Source organism: Varroa jacobsoni, unplaced genomic scaffold (genome assembly GCF_002532875.2).
Source record: "Varroa jacobsoni isolate VJ856 unplaced genomic scaffold, vjacob_1.0 contig01201, whole genome shotgun sequence".
NCBI classification, from domain to species: domain Eukaryota; kingdom Metazoa; phylum Arthropoda; class Arachnida; order Mesostigmata; family Varroidae; genus Varroa; species Varroa jacobsoni.
In genome coordinates, this window is record NW_019214595.1 from 14,209 (window position 1) to 29,020 (window position 14,812).

At 38.8% G+C, this 14,812-nt stretch overlaps 4 protein-coding genes across 8 annotated transcripts in view; 2 read left to right on the forward strand and 2 right to left on the reverse strand.

The window, feature by feature from the left end:
* Positions 1–369: 369 nt before the first annotated feature.
* LOC111271877 (uncharacterized) lies at positions 370–4,126 on the forward strand. 3 transcript variants are annotated; one of them, XM_022852901.2, is made up of 5 exons: positions 370–831; positions 2,383–2,563; positions 3,067–3,225; positions 3,433–3,503; positions 3,822–4,126. In XM_022852901.2, the coding sequence occupies exons 1-5, from the start codon at positions 785–787 to the stop codon at positions 3,949–3,951; spliced, it is 588 nt and encodes a 195-aa protein (XP_022708636.1). In that variant the 5' UTR covers positions 370–784; the 3' UTR covers positions 3,952–4,126. The 3 variants fall into 3 exon arrangements, with proteins under 3 accessions (XP_022708636.1, XP_022708637.1, XP_022708639.1); XM_022852902.2 differs by having other exon boundaries at positions 382–836; XM_022852904.2 differs by lacking the exon at positions 3,433–3,503 and having other exon boundaries at positions 398–831.
* Positions 4,127–4,729: 603 nt separating this feature from the next.
* On the reverse strand, positions 4,730–8,207 carry c12.1 (spliceosome-associated protein CWC15). Its single transcript, XM_022852900.2, has 4 exons — positions 8,088–8,207; positions 7,428–7,602; positions 6,114–6,507; positions 4,730–5,184 (listed from the first exon to the last, which is right to left on the reverse strand). The coding sequence occupies exons 2-4, from the start codon at positions 7,595–7,597 to the stop codon at positions 5,047–5,049; spliced, it is 702 nt and encodes a 233-aa protein (XP_022708635.1). The 5' UTR covers positions 7,598–7,602; positions 8,088–8,207; the 3' UTR covers positions 4,730–5,046.
* Positions 8,208–8,318: 111 nt separating this feature from the next.
* On the forward strand, positions 8,319–13,752 carry LOC111271875 (uncharacterized). The gene is made up of 6 exons (XM_022852899.2): positions 8,319–8,838; positions 9,591–9,731; positions 9,946–10,174; positions 10,562–10,657; positions 11,501–11,753; positions 12,232–13,752. The coding sequence occupies exons 1-6, from the start codon at positions 8,771–8,773 to the stop codon at positions 12,414–12,416; spliced, it is 972 nt and encodes a 323-aa protein (XP_022708634.1). The 5' UTR covers positions 8,319–8,770; the 3' UTR covers positions 12,417–13,752.
* The window catches only part of LOC111271878 (uncharacterized), a 28,066-nt gene continuing 24,953 nt past the window's right edge, over positions 11,700–14,812 (reverse strand). The window contains exon 7 of one of the 3 annotated variants that reach the window (XR_015315510.1): positions 11,700–11,767. The gene's annotated coding sequence lies outside the window, so the exon portion shown is untranslated. Of the gene's footprint in view, positions 11,768–12,285; positions 12,377–14,812 lie in introns of those variants that run through there. The other 2 variants (XR_015315508.1, XR_015315509.1) reach the window with 2 other exon arrangements.

The window sequence follows — 14,812 nt, forward strand, 5'->3', positions numbered from 1 at the left end:
ACTATGTTATTGACTTAGAACGGTTGTTAGTCATGCAATATCAGTGTGTAAAATCAGTTTCTATCTATTATATCATTGTGTTGTAATTGCTATCAAATTCCAAAAAAAAACATCGCGATTCTGTCAGTGCGCTGGCTTGGCTTTGCCAGCTTCTCTTCTTGCGTGAGACTGTGCACTGCTGTTTGGAAGATTTCAACCGACAGACGTATCCGCAAAACAACGTTTATATTTCCCCTTTCCAATCTGAACTTGTCCAGAAAACCCAAAAAGATGGTCACAACAGAGACTATGAATACTTTATTGAATAGCGCCTTTGCATAGCAAGCGGAAAGCAAAGGCAGCGGTCCGGATATGTCGGCCGGCTGGATTGCCCGTCAGGTGCCGACGCGATTAGCTAGTCGACGCAAGAGTTTCTTCTCCTCTTACATGAGTTTCATTTCCTTTGCCACAGCCCGTATCTTAATTTTGGACATGATCCATTTGACGGTTCGCGCACTATTCTCATTAGTAAACACTTCGCTTACTTAATATAGTTGTTTTACCGCTGGTACTACGTATCGTTGCCGCTTTTGCCGGTACTGTTGTGAGGCATCGAGCCAGAAGACTCTCGTCAACCAAAGGCGACGTAATTACTGCGCGAAACGACAGAAGATATACGAATCCTTTAATAGGGACTGAGATGACTTATGCAAGAAAGGCTTTTGCATAAGTTTGATGATACTGTTACAATCGACGGAGTTGGCGGTCCGTGATTGAAGTTTCGATTAATCAAAATTTTGTATGAATGAGAGTGATTGGACTCTGGACCAACAGTTCACCTTTGTTTAGCAAGTAAGGTAAGCATTATCGAGTACGAAATAGCTCCGAATGTGCTTGTGAATTTTATCTTGTAAATTTTTTTTTAACGAAATGTTTCGACAAACACTGTCATATGTTCATCGTATGCGTGAATACTCTGGAATATTATCAGCTCAATGGTGATTTAGACATGCAATCATTTTTATCTTCACACTTGATTCTTGTATTGCGGTTGAGTACAAAAATCCCTGTTGGTGTCTACCCAGTCCCAATACTACTAGTTAGGCACGGTGTAGGCTCGAGGGTCAGTCGCCCGCTCCGTAGGTTGTGCCATGTCTAATATTTTTAGGTAAGGTCCTCAAACAAGTATTTGTTTTGTCTGATTTCAATGTTTTCGCCACGCGTAACCTTCGATATTCCATTTTTACTTGGTCTATTGTGACGTATCCTGTTGCATCTCGAGAATATCTTGGTTCTCACTAGGGGCCAACTGTTCCACCTTACAGCGCCTGTCGACAGTAACATGGAAAATTACTTTTCGCCAAGAGCACTTCTAAGAAAACGTTGAAAAATGTATATACAGTTATCGTTGATGTCAAGTCAGATGGTTATCATGTATTGGAAACATGATCGTGACATAACGATATATAGGTATATCAGTGAGAACTCATATAGATTCGTTCAAATTTAAGTGTCACATTCCATAGAGTGGGCAAATACATTATGTAGTCATGCCGTATGCGACCATTGTGTCTGTATCTATTATTCAATAAAATCATTATATGTAAATAAAGTTTGTAAAATTAAAATGAGAACATTTATCATAACTTAAAAAGGAAATCTACTTGGCCGATGGTTCACTCTACAAGCAGACTAACTAAAATTGTTTCGCATATTACGTTAAGGTTATTTAAGGCGGCTGGTTTTTCTAGCACGAAACGAAACATTTATGTCCGACACTCGGTTTTAAACCTACACCCTTTGAGTATCCCTAAATATAATAGACGAACGCTTTACTAGTAAACCATTACGGGAACTTGTCATATTTAAACGCTAACACTATCCTGCCGCACTCTTGAAAAGCTCACTGATTTCACAGGCATCCAATTATCTCATGTCTGCTTGACGTATTACCACTTCTCGGCATTTTCGACACGCCAGATGGTAAACTGATGTTCAATCCAGGTTTTAGTTATAAGGAGCGTCGTTCTTGTTGTCTTTCTGAAGGCGTTTCTATCTGCTGCCGGTTACAAAGCCCTGACAAATACCCTGTTGCTTTTTTGGCGGAAAGGGGCTCAGATTGCGTGTGTCTGGCACGACGCATATCCCCTCAGGAATGTCTGCTGTTCGTTGCTATCAGACGGCAACTTTCCGCCATGTCCACCTTTCGGTACGAAATGATTGCTACAACAATTACGATGCTGACACGAAAATTAAAAAAAATTTGATATCTTAAAAAATTAAAAATAACTTTTTAAGATATCAAAATTTACTTTGCGTATTAACAGTTTATAACGGGGATCAATGAAAATCGCTGCTTCACTTTACGTACTGTTTTTATTGCTTGTTTGTTTCCTATTTCAGACGAAGCGTAACAATGCGTTACTATTCATTATTATCCTATTGGTCTATTTTGATCTACCTCTCAATCGTACCGGTAATCACCGAAGTTCCACCAATACTACCTACCAACGAAAAAGAGCTAAAGACAACACTGGACGATATTTCGTACTCCATAAACAAATTGGCCAGTCCCGACTTTAAGGTTTGGCACATAAAAAAAACCTCAGGGAATGAATAAATAAATAAGGTTCTGAATTGTTTCTAGCGTTGCAATTAACCCATCGTTTACCACACTGATTCTTCAATTTATTTGCAAAAGGCTGGCACTTACTAGATATCAATTAATTTAAAATTTTCTTATTATACGTGTATTACTAAAGTTCCAGCAAGGTACATGCAAATAAAGGTAGTCTTTGAATTTGTTAGTTGCTATTTCATGTTGCCTTTATTTTGTCCTCTTCGCCTTACGGCCTAAGGATTTCTACTGAAAATGGCACTGAAATATTTGCGCAGTAAATAGTATTATCTTTTCATCAACAAAGGAAAGTTTTATTGCATTATATTAATAGAGGAGCACAAACAATGCATACACCTCTGTGTATTCGTCATAGTTCAGATGGATCAAACTTCAATCTGAGTAAACAGTAAACGAGTCGCATGTTTATCATCTTTTTATATTTAACCGCGCTTAATGATAATCAATAGGTGAGCCCAACATTTTTCGAACGTCTATTGCGAAGTCTAGAGTCTTCCGATACGCCCCAGCCCCCAGCACTTCAAGGAAAGAGAACTCTAGGAGGTACTTTAAGAGACATCACAAAATTTGTGGTCAATATTATCCGACGATTATTCGACCTTATTAAGGTAAGCCAACATAAATGTGTATTAAATGGCAGACTACGTAATTCGGCGCCTATTCTTTGTTTTCTCTATTATGGCACACAGTTTCCTTAACGGAAGAAAAATTCACACGATTTTACACAATCCTTTTGTCTTTATTTTGTTCGCGACTCCTCGATATGACAATGCTAAGGCAACTTACTTAGTTTATTCTGGATTTTTCCTACTCAGTCAAACGGCGTCCTTGAATCGCGTACCACATTATCCTGCGCACTTGATCCTACGTTACGGCTGCAGTTTAGGTGAACTCCGCTATTTATATAATCAATCTATTCATTTTTGCGCATTTTGTTTATTCATAAACCCTTTCTATAAGACCCGTAGACACGTTTCTAGCAACGATAACACCGCCAAACATACTGGATATTCTAACAGCACGGAAACCTCCATTTGGCTTTCATTTTTTTACGCGGCAACGATTTTATTTGAAGAAGTTTAGTATAAAAATGCATAGTTCCCTTATGCACTTCCTCAATACCCCTTACTGATTACCTTAAGCTTATCCATTGTTATTCCTTGTTTATCTGTTGAACGTGCTCTTGTCGTTCCCTTTCACTAAGGCGATCAACCAAAACAAATTGGCTTTCGGATTCAACAATAGCACAACCGGCCAGAACTTGTCAACGACTCCCAGCTAGCTCCGGTCCTGCAGAGACGGGTCCTGTATTCATCATGCCTAAGCAAGCATGATGAATGGCTATAGACGGAATGCGAACAGGAAATGGCAGACAAAAACACTTTGACCAATGGTAACTTCAGGCAGACCACAGCACAGCTACGATTAACCAACAACATATTTATAGCGTTGTATCTATTTAGAACAAAAAAAAAAATAAATAAATTTTTGTTCCGTTCAAGACCATAATTTACCATGTGTGTTGTTAATATTAGGCTAAGAGGCCTTTTGGGCTTTTCTATTAAAATACAATATCGTGTATGCAGAGAGTTTATCTCTTTGCGCCTCAGTGTATTGCTGTTGTCGCGTGGATAGGGATCAGCGAACAAAAAGGAGTTAATTGCAAATTCAATCTTTTTTTTCTCTTATCATTTTGACATTTTGGCGAACTCTCTTGAGTTATTTAGCATTTTTCTTATACTAAGCATCTGTTGGCCTGACACTTCGTTTGCTAAAATAAGAAAAAGCTACCAAAAGTATCTTCGAAATATCTAAAACATATTTTGAGAACGACAAGTTGTTGTCACAGTTTCTCACATTGTGCATTGTTTACTCTAATAATCTTATAGATTCTGGCCCACACTAGTAAATCGTGACGGCTTCAAATTTGTTTTGGAGTTGATCTTTTTGCGTTTACAATGTTCTATTTCGTTCCCAATTGTTAAATTGCAAAAGCACTTACTAGAACAGCCTCATATACACCTGCAAAAACAAAACATACCTGCTCTCGCTAAACATATTTTACTTCAAAAGAGATAGAAATCAGAGTACATGGTACAATAACTACACAAGTTTTAATTGTGTTATTTGGACTTAATATTATTATTATTATTCAGTATTATGGAATACAAGTGTCATTCCTAAATCTATTTACAATATAAACAGCTTTTTACTGGGCCAAGAACGGTCCATAACGTTGTGTTGTGCCGTGCCACCCCGACTGTTAATACGTTACTCCTTTGTCAAGTCTTCGCGTTGCGTTAACAAAACACCTCAGGGCCACTTCTTATAGAAATGAGATGATCTGCCGCAACGAAAACACAATAGCTGTACGCTAAAGCCGTATCCTATCGCCACAAGCTTCCTATTACGGTAGTGGTTCCTTGTAGTTATTTGATGTACTTTTCCATAAATTTTTTGTGGAACGCAGATCTGAGGGTATCGTTGATAAAACCCTTCTTACTACTGTCCGGTTCGCCTTTGGCGCAATTCTTGAACACCACGTCATCATCCCAACGACGTTTAACCTAATATAATAATGACGAAAAAGAAAATTGCAATTAACACACGAAGCCAAGTTACGTTACTAATTGCAACAACACTTTTATAATGACGATAATTTCCCCTATCTGACTCTCATACGCATGGTAGCTGCATTCAATAAATACATAACTGCTCTTCGTCTTTAGGTAATTTGGGATAAAATTTCATTCAATTATATTAGCCTTAAAATTCCGGATTGTTCTGACTAAGGGCCTGGCGTCGTTTGTTTTTTAGGCGACACAAAACCCTTTGTAGAGGATCTGCGAGCTACCCATTACCCCAGCCTATTCGGAATTCATCAGCACATAAGAAAAACATGACGGAAATCGATTCTGACGTATATAATACGGGAATTTTGATTAATGAAGCACAGAAAGGGCTGGATAGAACGAAGCGACACATAGCTAAGCGTTTTGCAGTACATGGGGTTTCATCGTATCATATATGTGACCGCGACTGTTCATTGCCCAGGGGCTACGTGTGTCTGCACAAGATGTAGCAGATGCAGATATGCCTCAGGTGCTATCAATCACTGAGCAATGTCTTCGACCAGGCGCACCGATCCTAACATATTACATTGAATTCATACAATACGACTGCATTGGTCTAAAACGTTGTAAAATTTAGATCGCTTTTACAAAAACAGCGTATTTTGTATTAGGTTTGCCCGTCTCAAAAGGCTCAAAAAGTGCGGCTTTTAAATACAGTAGAGGTTAGTAATTAATACTCCGTTCCCGAAAATAATGTTAATTTCTAAATAAAGCACCCAGGTGTATCAAAAATGGTTTTTGAACTACTTTGATGGATTACTCAGCCCTTTAGGTCCAAATGAAAACTGGCTTTTTTCTTGCCACCAAAAGTGTCAGTAGAACAGATGCCCGCTACGATAGACAACATATACATTTTTTCTTACCTTGAAGTCCTTATTTGATGATGCTTGAAGGAGAGGATTCCCGGAAAGAATATTCTCCATTCGAATTCGTTCATCTTCTTGGCGTTTCTCTTCTTCACGACGCTGTTCCTCCTCAAGTCGCTGTCGTTTGATTCTATTTAGTTCCGCCATCAGCTCAGCCGTATCGTCCTCTTCATCGCTATCATCCTCCGATGACGAGTCCTTTGTTGGTTCATCGGCGTCAAGGCTCGCCACAGCGATCGGCTGTTGTCTTTCCCGCTCGCGAATCTCACGTTCACGCAGATCTCTTTCGCGGTATTCACGGTGATCGCCCCGATCACGATCACGGTCACCGCGCGAATCACTGTGGCGTTTCTTTCCGCTGCGTTCGCGATCCTCACGTTCCTCAAGCTCCCTCAAGCGTGTGACAAAGCAAGAAATTTATAGAAAAGCGCAAGATTATTTTTAATATTAGTAAACACAGCGGAGAATATGGATAGGGTTTCGTGAGGAGTAGACATTGTTAGTATGACACAGTTAAGCAGTTAGGAAATACACTAATTCAAGAATATTTCATTGAGCTGGTCTAGGTTTGAAACTAGGCGTAGACACACAGTTCGTTCCGTGTTGGATTGGACCTATCATTTTGATTCTATATATAACGGCAGTAAGATATATAAAATCCAAGATATTTTTGATATTTACAGCAATCAGAAGATCTTCAATGTTAAATTACAGATATTTATACAATATTTGTACATTACATACAATACAAATACAAAAAAGATGTACGATCGGACGATAAAATGGCAAGGTTAAGTATATGGAGAGCTATCTAAATGCTATTTCGGTAAAAGTGAAAATATCTGATATAGCAAGTTAGCGCATAGGAACTGTTCAATGTCTGGTGTGGTGCAAATAAAAAAAAGTTCGTTGTACTAGCAACAAACAGCATATGAGCAAAAGCTTATTTCTCTTATCAATATGCTGTTCATCTGTGCGGCAAAAAGTTAATCCGATGACGACCAAATATCGACTACAATCAGCTCAGTGAGTTCTATACTCCATGGAGAAAAAAACTATCACAATCTAAAAAAAACAAATGCCACCATTTTCGAGTTCGATCTCACACCAGAAAACGCAATAGTCAAGCCGTATGCAATATGAACTAAGATGCGGGCTAACGATAAACAACATCAATTATTTTACAATTTAGTTGTCAAAGTAGGACAATACTCGACATCTAAGTGTACCCATTACCATTCCTTATGGTATTAAAACAGAGATAACAAGAAAAAGTGAAAATATAATGCGAAACTATAACACTGCCCCTACCTACGGAAGTCACGTCCACGGACATCGTCCTGTCCGCCCTGGCCACTTTGACGATACTTTAGTTTTGTATGGGCTGGGAGATCACGGGATGAATATTGCTTCGAGAGGGCGCCGAGATCTTTCTCACGGCCCCGTGCTGGTTCGAACGTTGGTCGAGCTGCCGTTGTCATTTTGCCTAAAGAAGCATTTATTATAGGGAGAAAAAAGGGAATTTTGCTTACTAGAAAATGCCTGCACTCAATTGGTTACCCGCCAACCACATCAACCGCAATTTCAAACATCGGAGCAAGATGGGAGTTCAAAAAAATTTACTAAGCTTTTGAGTAATTCCGGTTTGTAATGGCTGATTAGTGGTAGTGGTAGTACTATGGTACATTTACATACAGTTTTGGTTCGGGCGAGCTCGGAAACAAGAAACGAAACAAGATTTATATATGTTGTATGAAATATAGACGAATTATGAAATCACTAGAAGATATTCTATAAGCCAATAAAATATCACCACTATGCGTCTCTGAGACACAATCGTACGGCCAGAATTCCTACATAAATAATTACGTTCTGCGTTAGTAACGGTTTGCAATCTCTTGTAGCAAGCTTTTCTTTTGCATAGCAAACGTAACCGATCGGCGAATCTACATTGAAAAAAAAACAACTTACTTTATAAAGGTTTTCACCTGCACCGTCCAGACACGAGTCCGTCGTGACTATGCTCCGTTCGATTGAACCGACAGTCAACGCTCAATTCGATGTTATGCGACAGCCAAAGCACAACAAAACAATAAGCAGTGTTAGATGGTGGTCGTAGTCAATGATGACGTGATTTTTGCCTTAAACCATGACTCTGACCACGTCGGGGCTTATTGTCGACAATTCGCTTCTTGAAAGTGACGTCAGATCTATGAATAAAAAACGTTATGCTAAACAGACGTTCCAGTATTTTGTTTAGTAGCTACGAAAGCGAGTAACTTTGTGGAGGCTGTTTGGTGGACCCGCGTGGCTCCGTTCGGCCATGACAGTTTGCTGCATCATGTTGTTTGCGGCCAACCCTAACAAGGCGCGATAATTTCTATTCGGCAAGAGGCCATATGGACGAATTTAAATTCGTATCAAATTTTAAGTTGGCGTAAAGAAGAGTGCCTTCAGATTGGCTGGAGCAAGTCGAAAATTAGCTGTTATGAGCCATGGACTTATCGACAGCGATACTGGTTAGCTATACTGTCTGGAATTGTTTCATTTGCCCGCCGCTTCAAATAACTAATAGTGCGTGATATCTCTTCTAGCAGAATTGCTTCACGCACATTTTCTGTCTGTCTATTATTGGCTTGGTGAGCTTCGCTACGATGGACAAGCAAAGTAAACTTCTTGAGCTACAGCTCGAAAAATGTGTGTGGCTTGTTAAAGAGGAGAGGTACGTTGGATCAATCTAGTCAGCAGCGTGAGATATTATGATGAAATTCACAAATGCTATCGATACACATAGATGGCGGACGTCCGTAGACAAGCCTGAACAATATCAACAACACAATGCAATAGTTGCCGTCAGGTCGTCACTATGATACGCTATTCGCAAATAATACTAATTTATACTATATTGTTAAACAATTAAACATTTAAAGAACTTTATGTCATTGAAAAATCCTTAGCGCGTTTGAGCAGGGACCAGGCTGTACGTCAGAGGTACAATACAGACTCAAAGCATTTACACGGCGAATCTTGTTTCTCCCTCTTTTGTTTACTATTGATATTAACTATGTACAAATTAAAAATAACTTTAGACGGTAATTAATAAGTTAAAATTTAATCTCTTTTGAGAAACAGGTCATGGGTATTTGTTACGCATATGTCAATTCACTTCAACGAAGTGTACTGCCAGGGTCAAGCTTTTAGGGAAACCAGGTGTTGCAACTAGTACAATTTAAAGAAAATTTAATTTCGAGAAAAAGCGGCCGTCCGACAAAGACAGTTTATCAACATATGACATATGAGAAAATTAATTTGTACGGAATGCCATGCGAATTTTTTTTTTTTTTTTTCGTTTTTAACAGCATACAAAGGATTTTCACATATTCAGCAAGATGTTTATTTGGCAAATTCACTACAGTGTTTGTATACTTAAAGAAAATGGCTTTATACACAACAGCTTGACATTGTTGCCTTCAGGCTTCGGTTAGGCGCCAAAGAGATCTCTGTTCAACATCGTGCAAATCTTCGACGGCTAACAAACGAAATGCGAGCAAATTGTTGCGAATACGCACTGCTTCAAGGTGCTGGGCGGGCGGATAAGCGTAGGACAGCCCTCAGGTAATCTATTCAATCATTCTATTACCGTAAATATCTGTCTATATGTCTTGACGATAATCTCTCGTTTTAATAATTAGTTGAACGATTTATTGAATATAAGTCAAAATACTTATCATTTTGACACAATTAGCCCGAGACCACCAACCTTCAAATATGATACAAGCATGCTTCCATCTAACAGGTTTTATGCTATTATGTTGTTTATATTTTGTAGATATTCTCGATTGTTCCAGAAGGCCGTTGATGAGTACGTTGCTTCTACGCAGATGACTGCGCCAATTGTTGAGTATCTTGATGCGTTGGAGAATCTTCAGGAGCACCTAATCAAGGTGCTGAAGTTTCAGCAACAGCGAAAATACGCAGTCCAAGCGGCACAGGAGACGCCATGTCGATGTTTCGAGGCAGACAAGAGGAAAAAGGACGTTTTGGCGCTAGTCCAGCAGGCTAGTTACGCAAATATCCTTTACGCTGGCTACATAAGAGATTACCTGTGCATTTATGAATTTGCGGGAGCATCTTCCGTGCATACTGACCTTTGCTTTTCGGATAATCGGATCGGTGTTTCCCGATATCTTAACATAGAAAATCCAACATGAATGCTTATACTTGTCCTATGTTATTATTTCGTTCTAATGGCAGCAAAACCAAAATTTGCTACGTTATATGACTTCATCAACTTGCTTGTTTTGACCTGTAAGGCTGAAATAAGTTAATGTCTGTAGTTTACAGTAGGCAACAATGCCGGTGTGACCTTGGGAACCAATGATTATTGGTATCATTAAATTGTATAAATCATAGCATAATCATAGTTCCACTTGTTGGTTTTTAAGGTCGCGGAAAACTTGTCCTTGCGAAAAAACGCTGAGACACAAACGCACAATGAACCATCTGGAATTGAGCTGGCCGTTCAGGTTCAGCCAGAAATGGTAAGGTGTAGGATAGGAAGAGAGAAATCTTTACACATTTTGCCTAGCTATGTATTTATCTAAGCTATTCATTTACCTTTTCTAGAAATTATAACGATATCATATGACTTACCGGTCAAGAGTCTGGTGGTTAACTTGTAAGGGGAGTTTGACAATGAATTAATTACTAGTCAATCAGAACGAGAAGTACATTTGTCTTACTTAGTACTTAACTTTGGTAAACGTTTTCAAAATTCGTAGCTTTTATATTTGATTTATATGGACTAGCTATGGAGCACGGCGGTTCGAGTAGTCCCATACGACGATAGCAAAATGCCGCATGAGTATTTAAAAATTCGGTTTCAGATTAGGTCTTCAAACGATTTCTCAAGGCTCTATTGACCTAGTTCACACCAAACTGCAATATCTATTACTTTACTAATAACTAGTGCTTATAGATTAAATTATGCTATTTTGCGATGCTGTTGTTTTACATGTTAGCTTATTATTCTTTATTCCAGTGTAATCAAGTTACCGGATATCTAGCTCTTGTTAGCTAAGATAAATACATAGATATCCATAACTTCCTATCTGGGAGCTAGGTCGTTAGGTTTTGTTCTTATTTCTACTTAAACTTTTTATATTTCTAGTATATCGTATAAGATTATACGGATACATGGTATTTGTTTTAAAAGTGCATTTAGGAAACGATTGATAGTTATAGCCAGCTGTACACTAACATTATATGGAATTTATGTTACTGGATTAACTTTAACAAAATTAAAAAAAAAAGTTAGACATTCTATTCCTTTTGTTGTATCTTTATTTATGCGTTTGCATCGTATCTTCGACTTTATCCTGTAGAGTGATCAAAACATCGATGCTACTCGGCCGCATCGTTCCGTTGGCCTCGGTGACGGGATCCTCATCCCTGATGTTGGACCGCTAACCGTGAAGCTGGAACAGGAACAATGGACCAGTTCCGCTCCTGCGAAGGCTGCCTGCGTCGATTTGGATCCTTTGGGTGCCTATTTGTCGTCGTCGTCCTCCCAGGACAATTCACCGTCGCTGGGCGATCTCCTCACTAAGTTCCGCCTGGTGTTACGCGACGAGGCGGGTAAGCGATATTACCTACCCAAATATCGAAGTAACATTCAAGAACTACTAGTAATTAGTATATTTTTTATGTTGTGTAGGAACGCCTGGCATGTTGCTACCTCGTAATAATCAGACTATGCTATGTATATAACATATGTTTTGATTGAAACGGGCTTAAAACTGCTGTTGTTTATGAGGCAAATGTGTATCACTTGTGAATAAAGTAATTTGACTTTAGCTTAGTTTGTAAGTTAAATTTGCGAAGATTACGAGCATCCACGGACGAGTGAAGCTTGACAATGAGGAGAATTAAAAAGCTTGAAAATATGATAGGCTTTGAACTGGCAAATAAGCATGTAGATGATAGCAAAAACGAATAGCATAAAAAATTACATTGCGGTCCTTGTACAATATGTATTGTACTACAATGGTTCTTCGATCAATGTTCTCGACTCAGTTTTATTTGGTAATTCGGAAATTCATTTTTTTTTTATCAGGCCCATCAAATTCGGTTGTCACGACATCTCAGCGTAAGAGTGCCACTGCACGACGTCGTTTCGAGGAGGCTAAGCGAAGGCTTGGTGGCTGTGGTCGACCTTTCGATACGGCATCTGATGACGACTCGTTCAAAGAACTGTACTCCTATACGAAACATCCACCGAGACAAAACAACAATCAATGATTCTAATATTTTTGAATGTCTGGCATAATTTAATCGATAGAATGAGCAGACTTTCAGAGCTGTTATGCTATCTAACTAAATTTTGGCCTATTAATTAGCTAGATTCAAAAAATAGTTTCGTTGGCAAGTTGGAAGTGAAGATTCGAGTCGGTGCTTTGTAAAGCCGATGACCAGCGAAAGGATAACGCATAGGCGACGGTTTCTGTCTTGTAAATGCATGGCAATGGATTTTGTGATGTATGCAAGCGAAACAAAATCGAATTTTACAATAGAACGTGTTACTTCAACGTATTTTCAGTCGAGTCGACAATACCCCGATAGCTGTTTGCGTGCTGTTTAAAAATATGTCGATTTCCACAGAAAAAGCAAAAAGGCCGCATATACAGTTTTACATATGTCGGTTCAGGTCAACTGTTCCACAGATGCAGAAATAACATTGGCTACAAACGCAACATATATATATATATATATATATATATATACAGTTGCAATGGAGCATATTTTAAAAATAGCTTTTAATAACGATTTTGGTGCCACAAAAGCTGAGAGTGGATTCAAATTTATTGACTTGTTTTCGTCGCCCCTATGACAGCTCGTTTGTATTTATTAGGTGAGATTGATTGTGTTATGTTTTAGAACAAGTGCTTTGGACTTTTAGCGGAAAAACTACCCGAAAAATGCATTTATGTCAATTTAATCAAAGATTATTTTTCTAATAACTGCTTGAACTTTTTGCGCATTAAGAAAAACTTCCATCTGTCGATTCAGCCGTTGTCGAGATAATCGTCGAAAGATAAGACCTTATCCAGCCTACAGCACTGCCCGTACGAACAATAAATACGAAGCTTTGACAAAAATATCCAACTCGTTTCGAAGCATCAAAACGCTTTCTTTCACTTGAGTCAAGCTATTATCACTTTAGACAAAAATTTCACCCTGGAAACGAGCTTAGAACTATGTTGTGTATTACCTAGCATTAAGAATAGTACGATAATATCGCGTTACTCCTGGTACATAAAAACACTATTCAAAGACTAGAAGGTTTCGCGAAAACTGGAAAGGGGAGTGGACGGACAAACCCTTCGGCCTCGTTGCGTCGGCTCGTATCGGGTTAAATCGATTAGCCCTCTTACGTCCTGGACAAAACGCTGTGTAGAATACCGAAAATATCTAGAAACTGGAAATAGAAGAATGTAAGCATTGATACAGGAGCTGCACAAGATGTATACAAACAAAGGCTCGTTGCAGTTGTTTCGCATATGCATGTACCGATTTTCAGCAATGACAGCTGACAAATCTGATATAACTAGCCATGGAAAAATCACAAAGCTTATAATACATGTTCATATTTATTTCTAATCGAGAACTTAGATATAATTCAACTAGGTACATTTGTACAGGGTGAGTGCTTCGCTAGATCTCAGCTCCATCGTTTCGTTCGGCTTGTCTCCTTTCTACTGAGATGATCATAACCTTCTGGCTCTTACCATTTGTCCCGTACATATTTCACGTTGGGCACTTAAATCTCTTCTTGTGGTACTTGGTACGCCGACTCGATGATACCGCTCGGCCGGTTTCCATTTTTTTGGTGTTGGTTTGCATATTTTTATTATGTGACCGCATTGTACGAGCGGAGAGCTTTTCAGTTCCTGTGATACTTTTTCACTGTCTACTTAACTCCGAACTTCCCATGCTGACTACGATGCTACTTATAGTGTGTAATGTCTGTAATGAACAGATCATTTTGTGGCCTTTCCTGCATGTGGGTTCCATATATTGATGAAATTCATCATGTTCGATGCCTTGTCGTTATTAATAATTCTCTTTTTATTTTTTGCGTACGTCTTACATTGTGAACGTAACGTGGCCTGTTTCGTCGTACGTTCCGCCGAAGTAGACGCTGAACTTTTGTTTGCTCGTTAGAACGGTATCTGTTTCGTCTGGCTCTATGGTATTGTTGTATGCATACACGAAGATCAATGTACGAAATTTCATCAGCTATCGAAAAATTCTGTCAATTTCAGTCTTGCTATTGTGACGTTGTTTTGATGTCTCTACGAATATGAGCTTCCTTTCCTGAGATGAATTTTATTTTATTAGAAAAAAGGTACATAATAACATGGCTTATTAGATTTATCCTTCTGTATGTATGTATGTATACGTGACTTCGCATTCTATATAACTCATTCTCTGGTATTTTTCGTGCATTGTTACATCTCTAACGATGATAGGTACAGCAGCGTATAGCCTTGTTTGCTTTTATCTATACATAGATTTGAAGTGAGAAAAGCTGGTGACCGTTGCTTCTTTTGATTTACTATAGGAATTGCTGACCGGATTTCAAATGCCGGCGCGCATTTTGATAGTCGCCGAAGGACGTCTTACCAAACAATGCA